The sequence below is a fragment of the Lissotriton helveticus genome, chromosome 4_1 (genome assembly GCF_964261635.1).
Source record: "Lissotriton helveticus chromosome 4_1, aLisHel1.1, whole genome shotgun sequence".
Classification (NCBI taxonomy): domain Eukaryota; kingdom Metazoa; phylum Chordata; class Amphibia; order Caudata; family Salamandridae; genus Lissotriton; species Lissotriton helveticus.
Window position 1 is genome coordinate 2,098,780,911 of NC_136063.1, and position 13,543 is coordinate 2,098,794,453.

Consider the following 13,543-nt stretch of genomic DNA (forward strand, 5'->3'; position numbering starts at 1 on the left):
GTTCTTTGAATTTCTCTGCGCCGCCTGCGTCACCACTGACTCCGGCCTGGGGTGTCCTATTAGACAGGCTGAAGCCGATTCCGGCGCTCTATACTTCTTTTCAATCCTTGGAACAGAAACCGCTATGGACGCCGGTGTCTTTAAAATTTTTAGGCCCTCTTCCCAAATATGAGGAATAATTGGGATTGACCTAGCTGATTTCCTGGCATCGTCCTTGAAATCATACAAGAAACAGTCTGTTTCTTTAACTTCCATATCTAATTTAAACCTCTTCGCCGCCTTTTCCATGATGTCATGGAACCCTCCAATGTCTTGAGGAGGGGAGGTGGATGGCAGTGGGTCAGGCGACGGGGCCGATGGCAAGATGTACTCATTCCATTCCTGCCCCGAAGCATCATGAACAAGTTCCCCTTCTTCAGGATGTTCATCCTCATCGGATTCCGTTAGATCGTCTCTTAGAGTAACCACTGGCGGTGATCTCACCCCCTGCTCTTGCGTGGAAGCTTTTGCCTTTGATGGCTGTGCAGGAGCTACCGGCGTAGCTGGTTGAGAGGCGTTTGCCTCTGGGAACCAACGGTAGTAGTCGTTTATCATTCATCTGAGGTCAGATACAAGAGACACTGGTATAGACATTGTGTCCTGTCGTACCTCCTCTCGCGATTCTTCTTGATTGTCCTCCTCTTCATTATACTCAAGTGTGTCTTGGAACGATTCATATCTGGAAGATTGAGGTCTGTCCTTGAAAGAAAATACCTCTTCTTCGTCTGTGTCTTGGCTCTTTATTTGGAGCTGTGAAGGACTATAGGCGGCACCTGAAGATTCCTCTCCATCTGAGTCTTGTTCCAACAAAGAAGATGGTGGAAGAGGTGAAATCTTCGTCCATGAAGTGAATTCCGCCGATTTGCTGATAGTCGCCGAACCCTTGGATGATTGAAAAGACCGGATAGAAATCATAGTCTTCGACTGTGGTGATTTGAAAGCTTTTGCCGTTGACAGAATGATTTTCGTCGACGGTGCCGTCGACGACACCGTCGACGGAACCTTCGTCGACGGGACCATCGTCGACGAGGCCCCCGTCGACATCCTCGTCGTCGAACCTGTCGTCGACGTCGTCGTCGTCGTCGACGGTCTCTTCGTCGACGGGATAATCTTACTCGTCGACGTTGTTGTTGTCGACGTCGTCGACGTCGACGCCGCTTTAGATCCTGTCATCGACGAAGCCGTCGTCGTCGACGAAGTCGTCGTCGACGGTGAAGTCGTCGACGGAGCTGAAGACTTTTCCACAGATTTTGAAGCAAAAGTGAGGGAACTGGTCGGTGGAGCAGACCCTGTCCCTTTCTGATCTGACAGCTTCTTCAGAAGAGTAATAGGAAGAGATGACGTTGCCTTATCTTTAGATTTACTCTTCTTAGGCTCCACTTTCTCCTCAGAAATAGAGGCCTTTCTCTTCTTATGTGTCATTTTTGCAGATTCATCCCCAGAATCTGAGTCTGAGATGGCCTTCTTCTTTTGAAGCCATAACAGCAAGCGAGCCTCTCTGTCTCTAAGGGTTTTGACAGAAAAGGTTCTACAGTATTTACAATCCTTAGCCACATGCTTAGGATGAAGACAATATAGGCAGTCCTTATGAGGGTCTTCAGAGTATAGCCTGGCCTTCCCACAGGATCTGCATGGCCTGAACAGCCTCTTTTTAGAGCTTTCAGCCATAATGAGGAATATAGGCACACAATACCTTAATCCAGTAGTCAGGATGTAAGAAGCAAAAGGTCAAAAGTTCACTCAGGAACAGAAAACTGAGCAGAGCTCAGGGAGACTCCTTTCTCACACGAAGGCGGTTGGAAATCTGAGGCAGGAAGCTTCTGCTGGGGAGTGTGAGGGCAGGGCAGCAATGCTGATTGGCTGACTTTTGGACCAAATAATGAGATGGTCTGGTTACCAAATGCTACAGTCCCTATGGGATTTTCTATGCAGTTTTTTCTTCTCTATGATACTGCTTTGGTCATTCTGTTACCGTGAGACTCTCACCATGACGACGGGGAAGATACAAGCATGTGAATCTATGAAAGATGTAATACTGGAGAATAAGGTCAACCGGCGCCGATCCGGATCCAGGCCTGGATACAAGGGGGTCTGGGGGGCCTGTGGGGCTAGGGCTGACGCCAGAAAAGGCCTTGGCCCTCCAACCGAGTTCGCGGGGCCCAAAGGCACACCAGCAGGTGCAGGCCGCCCGAAAATGGCATGTATCGCCTCGTAGAACATACAAAGCTGGGCGGAAGTTGCTATGGATCCAGGGAAGAGAGGGAAACTCAGAGTCGGCTCTACGACTTCGCACGTGGAGCACGGGAGCGGCACCACCCGCATCCCTCGTCGGGTCAGCCGACCAATAAGAAGAAGTCGAAGAGCGACGATGCTTCTTTGACTTTTTCTTGTGCTTTGACTTACCTGACCCAGAGTGCGAAGACTTCGATGACTTGGACGACTGTTGATGGCTCTGCATCCAGTCCCTCGACCTCCTTCTCGACCAGGAGCTCAAACGGTGCTGAGCCGACTGCCGATGCTCAAGAAGCGTTCGGGATCGCTCCCGCAAAAGCTTCGCACCATGGACCGGCAGTCGGAGCATGACTTCAGGTCGTGGTCCCGCTCCAGGCAAAAGAGGCACACGCGGTGTAGATCCGTAAACGTCATCAGTCGGGAAAAGGATCCGCAAACCTTACATCTAGGCATCCCTAATTGCACCAGGAGTTGTAGACTCAAAAGTTGTTGACAAAGTCGTTCAAAAAGTTCAGTCAAAAAATGACTGGAGGTACCGCTGTCTCCGGATCTGCGCCGGCTGTCACAGAAAATGAAAGTACTGACGTCAGCGCGCGAGGATGGCGTCTAAGTAGCTACTGCGACGTCATCACGACGCCAACGACGAATGTGGAGTCGACCGACACCACCTTCCGACGCGTAGAGGTACTGCTGACGAAAAACTTTCCAGGTCCAGTCTGACGCCTGGGGGTAATTCTAAGGTAAAGAATCTATAAATAACACGTTTCTTTCAGATAGCCTTCTTTAACTATCTGAAATGGTCTATATGATGGTAGATCAGAGACAAAAGAGTTCATAACATCACATAGCTCTTTGTGATACTCCCCAGAAGAGCTGCTGCATTGGCATTCTTTAAGTGAGTGGAAGGCGTACTACAGATCTTTTTCTCTTGAGTGTTCATTTTTTTTCTGTCTATCAGAAGGAGCCATGGATTCTTGAGCAGAAGAATGCTTCCTTCTAACCTCTTTATATATGTTTGAGTCAGGTTTAGGATCAATTTTTAGAAAATAAGGTTCTTAAGAAGTATAGGAGTGACAGCTTTAACGGTTGCTGTGTTAAAAAATGTTTTTTCAAAAATGTCCAACAGACCTTTAAGAAAGGGCAGAACAGGCTTCGGAGCTGAAACTATTGGTTGTGGCGTGTCTATTTCAATGTTCAATTTAATTGCTCCTCTAATTAAAGCATCCTGAAAAGTAAGAATATCATCTACTGCAGATATTCTAGATGGTGACTGTGGTGGCCATGTTGGAGATATGCATTGAATCAGTATGAGGTGATCTTGATATGGGTTGGGAATAGGATGAATCCCTTCTGTTACAGTGTGTTCTAAGTGGCGTTGTCTTAATAGGTAAAGGAGACTTTCACTTTCTGATTGGAGACATGGAGGTTGCCTTAACTAATGGATCCAAGTGTGTCTTCAAGGGACCCTCTGAAGGTATAACAGTCCTCAATGGACGAAGAGGTTCATCCATTTAAACAACAGGATCATCAGATACTTGGAATTCAACGTCGTACAGGGCAATATATGGCTTTTGGATGTTGCATGTGTTACCGTTGACGGTGATCGAGTGCTCGGCAGCTGTGACTAAACTGGTGCCGTAGAGATCCATGGCGTCGACATCCATAGAGACTCTGCTAACCTCAGCAGATTTTGACAGCAAGCTGCAACAGTGATCTATTGACATTGACACTTCTTTTGAGGGGGAGAATGTCAGGGCTGAAGCTTTCCACTGTAACATCGCTGGTCTTAATGTGGACGATTGGGTGTCAATGAGAGTGACGTTGATGACAATGTCTTGAAGGTGATCTTTTATCTGTAGATCTGCCAGATTGATGAATTTTTACAGTGAAGGGGCGAGAGGTAGATCTTTACAATCTTCTTTTCTTTTTCTACTCTCATATCCTGCATCAGACCTCTTAATCTGATGCCCTTTCATTAAGTGTCCTTTTCAATATTTTATTACAAATGTCACATCCTTTTGCCTGATGAGATCGTGACAGGCATATCACACAGACCTTGTATGCATCAGCACTTGCCTTCTTCTTACCACAAGAATGACAGTTACTATAAAGAGAAGGCATTGTGACAGATGAATGCAAAAATAGGTTTACTCAACAGTAGAGCTAATAATATGTTGAGTTAATAGGTTTTAATGTTGCTCTCACTAGAAAAAATAGATTTTCGAGGTGTGAAAAACACCTGAGGTGTTCAGAGATTCCGCCTGAAGGAGCTGGAAAAAACTACTGACACAGACAAACAAATGCCAGTACCGGGCATTATGGGTAGGGGTTGCTCCTAGGTTCTTAAAGGGACAGTCTCTTTTTTCTCCCCTCCCAATGTTAGCCCATCAGGCTGCATTTTCTCTTCATGCTTTATATGTTGAAAGGTAACTTCTTTCCATGGCAGATGGTGTTAATTCAAAAAGATAATCATCTTCATCAACATTTGCCAGCATTCAGAAAGAAAATGGCATCTCTGACAGTCTAACAATGGAGTTCCATAAGTAATTAACTTAGATTTAGAACAGTATTAGGTATTCCGGGTCCGCACAAGCAATGGGGAATTATTCAGCGTTTCTGACTAACAATGAAAATCCCAATGCAATATAAGTATACTGTGCCGAAATGTGGCAGCTACAGAGAGATTATCCCTGGTTGAATGTGGGTAGCCAAAGAAGCATGAGCCACAAAAGCAACACTTGCCCTCACTCACCCACAGGTGACATGCTTCATAAGGTGCTGCTCCTCGACAGGCCGGCACTGCGATGCCTGGCAGGCCCACGAGAGAGCACTCAATCGGAGATCTTAAAATGTATGCCGTAGGCGCACTGTAGGGTCCAAGTTGGAAGGCCACACAAACAATTGTGAAAGACTGGTGAAAGGTGTATGAAAAAAAACAGTAACCACAGAAATGCTAACAGCTATAGCGATATCATCCTCCCTCTCCTTCCTCTACCAGTAGAAACCCAATTTTCCTAGAAGGGGTCCATGGTTTTCCGGGGGGTTTAATTTGCAAGTGGGGTAAGTAGAGCGTTTTATTTCCCAAAGCATGAATCTCCTTAAGGCTTGCTCCGAAAACAATCCTAAATTACGAAACCTATGAAGAAATTCAAATATGGTACATCGCACCTCCTATTTGAATTCTGGGCCTGTTAATTAAAAAGGAAAAAAAACAGTGACTCTGACTTTTATATCTCTTTCCCATCCAGAATTACACTAACACATAATTCACATATACAAAGGTGACTTATAATTTTTGAATGATTTATACTTTTGAGTGAGTTTGCTACTTTTGGCTAGTCACAGAAGTCAAGTGTAACTAACTACTAAAAACATGAGTATTTTAGTAAGTCCAGCACCACACATGGTCAACTGGTACTGCGACAAATTCCCACAAAAAATAATGGAGGTAGGGAATTAAGATAAAACAACATGGGAAATATGGATAAATTAAATATTTAAAATGGTAGAAAATGTTACTTAATATAATTCAATCAGTACTCTATTTTGAATTTAAAAATAAATGTCTAATTTTTTTGGGTGGGGTGCGGAGAGGCACTGGCGGGTAGGAAGTTAAGCAACATGTAAACAGTTATGCATACTAGCATTTACGGTCGCTGACGTGCTGTGTTCACAAGATTGTACAAGATTGTACAAGATTGTACAAGATTGTACCTCTGGTCTCCACTTGTATCATTAGCGCGGGGATGCCTCCGGGTCACCAGGCGCTTTATAAATCGCTAAATAAATAAATAAAATTGTTGAAATGTCAATAAATAAATAAAAAAATGTAAGTATCATTTTTTATCAGAATATAACTACATTATTTTTAATAATAGACATCACTTTTAATAATTGTTAATGCATAATAAATACTTTTTTTCTATAGGTGGATATTTACTTTTGATTTAAACATAGAATTTTAATGTAATTGAAGAGTGTTAGAAATGGGGGTCTCTGGTTGGCAATGGCTTGCACCTTTGTCCAAAGAGGGGCTCTTGCTTCTAGTCAGGGAAAGGAGAATACACTCCAAAAATAACCCCTGCTCACCCCCTTGGTAGCTTGGCACGAGCAGACAGGCTTATCTCAGAGGTAGTGTACAAAGCATTTGTGAACATATATAGTAATACAGGTAAAGCACTACAAATGGACACCACACCAGTTTAGAAAAAAAAAGTAATCTTTACTAGACTTAACACAAGACCAAACGACAAATATCCACAATACAATATCAAGATTATGACTTTAAAAAAGTAGAGGTAACTTAGTTCAATGTAGATGGTAAATGCGACACTTTACTCTCAAAGTACCTTGGATGCGTCACGCAAAACAAACAAAAGGGTCGCAGGGAAGGTGATGCGGTGGTTCCTTGCTCCGGGGAAGGTGATTTGTCGGTTCCTTCCTGCAACGCAGGGGAGGTGATGCGTCGGTTCCTTACCGGAGAGGAGGTGATGCGTCGGCTTCTTACGGCATTCCGGTTACGATGTGACAAGACGGCACCTCGATGCGATGCAACAATCCGGTGCGATGCGACAAAATGGCGTCTTTGATGCGATGCGACAACATGGATGCGATGCGCTCACGCACGACGGACGTGCGGCAAAATCGATTAATTTTGGAGCCGCAATAGGCCCTGCAACACGTTTCTCAGGTGATGCGATGGCAACCTCTGCAGCGGCCGCATGCTTCTCCGGTGTTGTGACACACTTCCTCGGCGATGCGACGGCGAACAACTGAGGCGGTGACGCGCTGCTTCGGTGATGCGACGGCAACTGCTGCAGCGGTGACACACTTCTTCCCCGTTGCGACGCGTTTCCAGCTCCCAGCGACACGCAGTCTCCAGAGGGCCCAAAACAATCAGCAGGCACCTCACTGTAGGTAGAATTCCCAGCAAGAAAATTCAGGAGGAGCTGGTGCTGAAGTATTTGTGTCCCTGAGACTTCAGAACAGGAGGTAAGCTCAGCTTCAAGCCCTTGGAAATCTACCTCAAGATAGTAAAAGTACACACGAAGTTCCTTTTCTCCTTTCCTTGGCAATAGGTAACCACTGCAGGCCAACCCCAAACAGCAAAAAGCACAGGGGTAGTCTCCGCCTTCAGCTTCCTTGGTAACTCTCCTTGGCAAAGAGTTTGTCTTGATTCCCAGAAATGATATAAAGTTCTGAGGTCGGGCCCCAATATTTATACTGCAAAATCCTTTGTTCTCTGAGGGCAGAGTGTGTCTGTGCCCAGCCAAAACCAGTTCTGTCCTCCCTTGTGCAGCTTCCTGGCAGGATGTGGAGTCATCATTGTTGAAATCAGACATGGCCCAGGGTAGCTGAAAGGAAATCTCCTCCCCCTACTCTCTATTCTATGAAGGCTCAGACAAGTGAAAGGAAATCTCCTCCCCCTACTCTCTATTCAATGCAGGTCCTATTCAGCCCAGCCCTGGCCCATCAGCCTGCTGGAGCCAAGGCCCTCTCCAGGCCCCTTTCGCTCACACACCAGACATTGAATACACAAACCTAGCAGGGGCATACTGGATGGTTAGGCAAGAAAATACCTACTTTCTAAAAGTGGTAAATAAAACGCAAAATGTAAAAATCACCCACACCAAGAGATGTATTTTAACATTCTGAGTGCAGGCATACTAAACTCGTTTTTCTACCTTGTTCCCTGGGTCAGTTAGGATTATAAGATGTAATAATCAAACTGCCCATTCTGGCCTATGGGCACAGGTAGCCTTGCAATAGTGAAAAACGAAATTGGCTGTAATTCACTATCAGGACATGCCACCCACATCAGGGCATGTCCTACCTTTTACATACAATGCACCCTGCCCTTGGGCCGACCTTAGGGGTGACTGACATGTACAAAAGGGATGGTTTAGGGACTGGCAAGTGGGTGCATTTGCCAGGTCAACATGGCAGTCCCAGACTGCACACAGGCTCTGCAAAGGCAGGCCCGAGCCACATTTTACCAGCTGCTTCTGTGGGTGGCATAACCATTGCTGCAAGCCCACCAGCAGCATTTGATTTACAGGCACTGGGCACACATGGCAAACTGTACTAGGGTCTGACAAATAAATCCAATAAGCCAATCATGGAGTCACTAATCCATTACAACAATTTACAATAGGGAGCACTTGCACTTTGGCACAAAATAGCAGTGGCAAAGTGCCCAAAGCATCTAGACCAGCAAAAACATAGCAAAAACGCAGGAGGCAACAGCAAAAAATGGAAGGGAGACCCACGCCAATGGTGCCAGGTCTAACAAATATATTTCTAATAATTAAAGATTTATTTCAACATTAGGTCAATTATTGCGTTTGCCTCATCTCAAGACACAAGTATTTCGTAGTGCTAAAAGACTCCTAAACACATTTTCTTAAGCAACAACGGACTAAAAGTGTAAGCTGCTGAGGGCTGCACACAGCATGGGAGAGCTCTTAGTGAGTAGCTGAAATAGGTACAAGCACCTTTAAAATAATGTTTTTCTGATGACTGATACTGTGCCAGTCCTGCCTCGTATTCGTGATGACCCGCCCCCGAGAGGCCGCGTGACACACTGTACTGGAAAGCGTCACAGGCGCTGTGTGCCTTCTTCTCTGAGTGCATTTTATTAGCTTGCTTCCTAGGACTTTGTGTGAGAATGCTGCTGATATCACATCCCCCATGCACACCCCCTCCCCCATGGAGTATCACAGAAATATGGTGGCTATATGTACGAGTACAGGATTTTCTCAGAAAGGGTCTACTCAGCATGTTGGACTTCCTCACTAATGATTAGTGACGACTTAACATAGAATGGCAGTGCTGCGGGCATGTTTCAAAATGTGCTTCACACTTGATGCTTAACCTCTCTATGTGTGCGTGATGCTCGTTATTTATAATGTGCCAAACCTGTAGTGAGACAGCTAATGCTATATTTATTTCCACACCAGCCCCGACACAGATGTCAACTGCTTCTTGGGAGGATGACCGCATGTGCATGGGAGAAATGCTATCATTAACAGTGAGGGCCGCTAGTGACTAAAGTGGGCTGATCACTTACACAGGCTACAGTCTGTAGTGGGCGGAACCAAAATGTGAATGACAGCTGCACAGGCCAAAAGATGAATTGGGATCATTTAAAGGCGCTCTATTTATGTATATTTTTTAGAAACGAGTCAAAAGATGTCTCTACACCAGAACTATAAAATATAACCCAGTAGTCACCTCTCTTTCTTCATGTGGGGTTTGTCCATCTAAACGACAATATTCAAATCCACGCCACATGCAATAATCTTCCAAAATGTCCAGTAAGCGAGTCATCTGGCTGAATATGAGTACTCTTGAACCTGGTAAGTAAATAAAACCAAAATGTGTGTCAATAAAACGTGCTTGACGAAGTCAATAATACATCAAAACCATGTAGAACAGAAATGTAGGAAAAGCTTAAATAAATTTACTTTTTCTCTGAACAGCAAAACAGAAATATAGCTAAAAGATAGTTATAAGGAACACCTAAATATTATTGTTTCCTGTGCACAGGTCTGTACTGCACTACACTCATCAAAAGACAGACACTGTGCATATAGAATAAATAGAGTGAGGGGAACGATCTGTTCTTCGGGCTGTCAGATTTGATCGGACAGTGGAGGTTTAGATACCGAGGCTTGAGTTTCCTTACTACGCAATCACTTAGAATTTTTACATCGTAATTTTGTTTTCTTGTTGATCTGACACATTGTCACAGATGAATTGGTGTACAGGGTCAGCGGCTCGATGGGACGTGGGTAGCAGTCAGAATTCGGTCACAGGGTCAGCGCTGGGATGGGCCACAGAAGAATTCAGGGTACGTAAGCCTGTTTCCTTTATATTAGCAGGTCACCTGCAAAGGTGAAGAGGAGGGTATCTAAGTGTGAATGGCATACCTCTAGGAGAGGGGACTGGGTGGCGGAGCTTGACTGACTGTCATGGCGCCAGCTCTCCTCTGAGGCTCTGTGCTAAACTCATGAAATACAGCAGTACACATCACTAAATATGCAGAAATGTCTTCGCCGTCAATCCTTTAAATATCTGGGGATCTGGATTCACCCTGCTCCCTGAGCTGAGCTGGGCACTGAACATTACTCCACTGGTGAAACGTGCCAAGGAGGACCTCCAGAAGTGGCAGTCGCTGCCCTTGAACCCCATGGGGAGGGCGGCCCTTTTTCAAATGATGGTCTTTCCCCGCTTCCTTTACGTCCTTCACAATACCCCCTTGTGTTTTCCTAAGACTTGGTTCTGCAAACTACATTGTATTGCCAATAAGTTTATCTGGGGGAAAGGTAGGTCCGACTGGTGCTGAGTACCTGCAGGATCCCTTCGCTCGACGGGGGCCAAGGAATGACTCATCTCTATTTATATTACCTCGCTACACGACTTCTCTCCATACATGATTGGTTCAACGGGGGTTGGTCAGACCGGGCTAACAGACTCGAACTGGGAGAGCTAGGCCATGCCAAGATCCAACCTATGTTGAACAGGGCCCCTATGTCCACTTGCCTTCCAGAGGTGAAGCGCTCTGTGTTGCTGGCCTCGCGGGCTACACTTCAGCACACCAAATGGACACATACGCTGACTCAGTACACTCCATTGAGGAATGGGACCTGGCTCAAAGAAGTGAAACGAGCTGCAGGGTTTCAGGGCTTGGGACCTCATAGGTATTTCACAGCTGGGCGACGTGTGGGTAGGAGACCATATGCGTTCCTTTGGAGACCTCAAAAACAGATTCTCACTGCACCAATCACAATTCTATTGGTACCTGCAACTGTGACACGCCATCCGCTCACACCTTACAACAGGTACACGACTTCCCGACCACAGCCCACTCAAAGTTCAGATAATGTTTGGGGACCTGGGAAAGGGTGGCATTTCACGTATTCACCGTACACTAATTAACAATACTCCCACTTCCTTAGACCGACTGCGGGCTCGGTGGGAGGATTGGGTTAGCCCACTGGAGGAGGACTGGCGTGATACACTTATGGCTCCTAAAACAGTCACTGCATCCGTGAGGCTGCACCTGGTCCAGCTCTATTATTTACACGCCGCATACCTCATCCCGGCGCGCCTCCATCGGGCAAGGTTTAGTCCATCCCCAGCCTGTACTAGATGTGGTCACGACGCGGCTGACTTCCTTCATATAGTGTGGGCCTGTCCCGGCCTGGCGCGGTTCTGGAGGACAATAGAGGAAAAGCTTACTGAAATCTTGAGGTGGGAGGTCCCCACGACCCAAAGCACACAATCCTGGGCATTACTGATGGGTTAGATGAGTCTCGGAATGAGAAGGTGTTTTTAACTACAGCAATGGTGGTCGCCAAGAGAGATATCGCAGCCTCATGGAAATGCTCTGAACCCCCGAGTGTCGGGCGATGGCGGACTGGGGTGGACTGGTGTGCTACACAGGAGAAAATTATGTATGAAGCACGTGGGTGTCCCAAGAAGTATCGCAGAGTGTGGGGTAAATGGCCGGGGTAGGTGGGGTGATCAGAGGGGACTGTCCAATTTTCAAGTAATTGTGTCTTAATAGTGTCTGTCAGATGGGTTGCGCAGATTCTTATATGTAATCCTAGATTTTCATGGGTTTGTGCTGAAAGGCTTGTGTATTTACTTTGTAAATCAATAAAAATGTGTTTATAAAAAAAAAGCTAACAATTATTAAACACTGCGGTTATAATTAGAATCCATTCCGTTTGTGTCTGCAGAAAAAAAAATCTTTTGGGGACTGAAATGGTGGAGATTTTAAATTGCGGATGGAATCCACATTCGAAATAAAATCGTATTACATCATCTCTACAGGCAAACACACAACTCTTCAAGTAAATCATGAGTGTAATTTGTGAACGCTACTTACCTCATGTGCCTATGCCCTGGACTTGTGGTCTTTCACTTAGAGGGAGGAGATGGAGCCTGGCTATGCAGCGTAGAATAGGATAATCATCTAGAGATTATAGTGTTTCCTAGGAGGATAAACTGTAGGTGCTGGAGAATCTGTGGTCATCTTCTGCAGCTGAGATGGACCACATCAGCTCAGTCCAGGGATCCACAGGCGAGCAAAAGGGATCATTTTAATACTTTTCCAGGAATGGACAGGGAACATTGTGATGCTGGTAGCTCCAGATGGTGAGGAGTGCCATCAGGGTGAGGGAGTATGCGGAAAGGCTGAGCAAAGGGACCTATAATGAAATTCCCAGAGTTTCGGATGACTCTCCCTGACCCTGCCTGCCACGCTGTCATGTATTAATACAGACTGCACCTGCGTAGTTGGTAACACTTTCAATCCCCTCTTGACACATGAGGATGTCCCACGCCAAGTCTACCAGTTGTGTCACCTTTAGAACATCACAATCCTACTTTACTTGAAAGAAATACCCAAAACTTATATTGCATCCACAACTAACCTCACAGGCATAGTGCAATTCACTTCTGAACATTACTGCTGTCTGAAAAACTTTTCGAAGGAGTAGATACCCCCTTTTACTTTTATGGTTCCCAGTCATACATCAATACTCAGAAGTCACACTATATGGTCTCGCAGGCGGGTAGATGGAGCAGGATTACCTCGCAGGCCGTAATCCATGCAGATCCCTCGAATCCCCATCATATTTGACAATTTGGGTTCACCTTCCTTCACCAGAGTTGGAAAAGAGGTGATGTCCGTACTACCTCTAGCCACCAGCTAGGGGATGTCAGTTGAGGAACCATCCAGGCACCATCCGAGTCAACCTTACTCTCATCACCCCCACCAAGTGAAGGGACCGGAAGGAACTGCTTGAAATGAAAAATGTTACCAGTGACCTCTTCTTCATCCCACCAGGCTGTCACTTTAGTGCCATGCATGCGAGTGATCACCCAGAGGTGGCGTTTGAAAGGAAGTCTAAACTTGTATTTGACAAGTACCAGATCCCGCTTGGACACCATGGCCCTCCAACGCCAGCTGGCAAGGGCATTGGTGGTACGTCTTTTCTTAAACATCTGCTGATTATTGACGGGAGGGCAGGTCTACACCGGGATGGAACTTTGGACCACTTATCCCGCCCTGTGGTGGAGTGCAGGGTCTGGTAATACTCTTGTAAGGAAGAGTAGATAGCCCACTCGAGTGGCTGTTGGCGTGTACGATCCTGATTACTTCATTCAATGTTCTCATGAACCTTTCCACTTCCTTGTTGGCTTAAGGCCAACAAGGAGCGACCATCTTGTACTTCATGTTCAGGGATTGCAGGTACATGGC

General features: G+C 45.9%; 1 protein-coding gene across 4 annotated transcripts in view; it reads right to left on the bottom strand.

Annotated features, from left to right (window-relative positions):
• Window positions 1-13,543, bottom strand: part of SMARCA1 (SNF2 related chromatin remodeling ATPase 1) — a 2,556,005-nt gene that overhangs the window by 1,061,901 nt on the left and 1,480,561 nt on the right. For all 4 annotated transcript variants that reach the window (XM_078688758.1, XM_078688761.1, XM_078688757.1 and 1 more), the window contains one exon: window positions 9,505-9,626. In XM_078688758.1, the coding sequence (XP_078544884.1) occupies window positions 9,505-9,626 (122 nt within the window). The remainder of the gene's footprint in view (window positions 1-9,504; window positions 9,627-13,543) is intronic.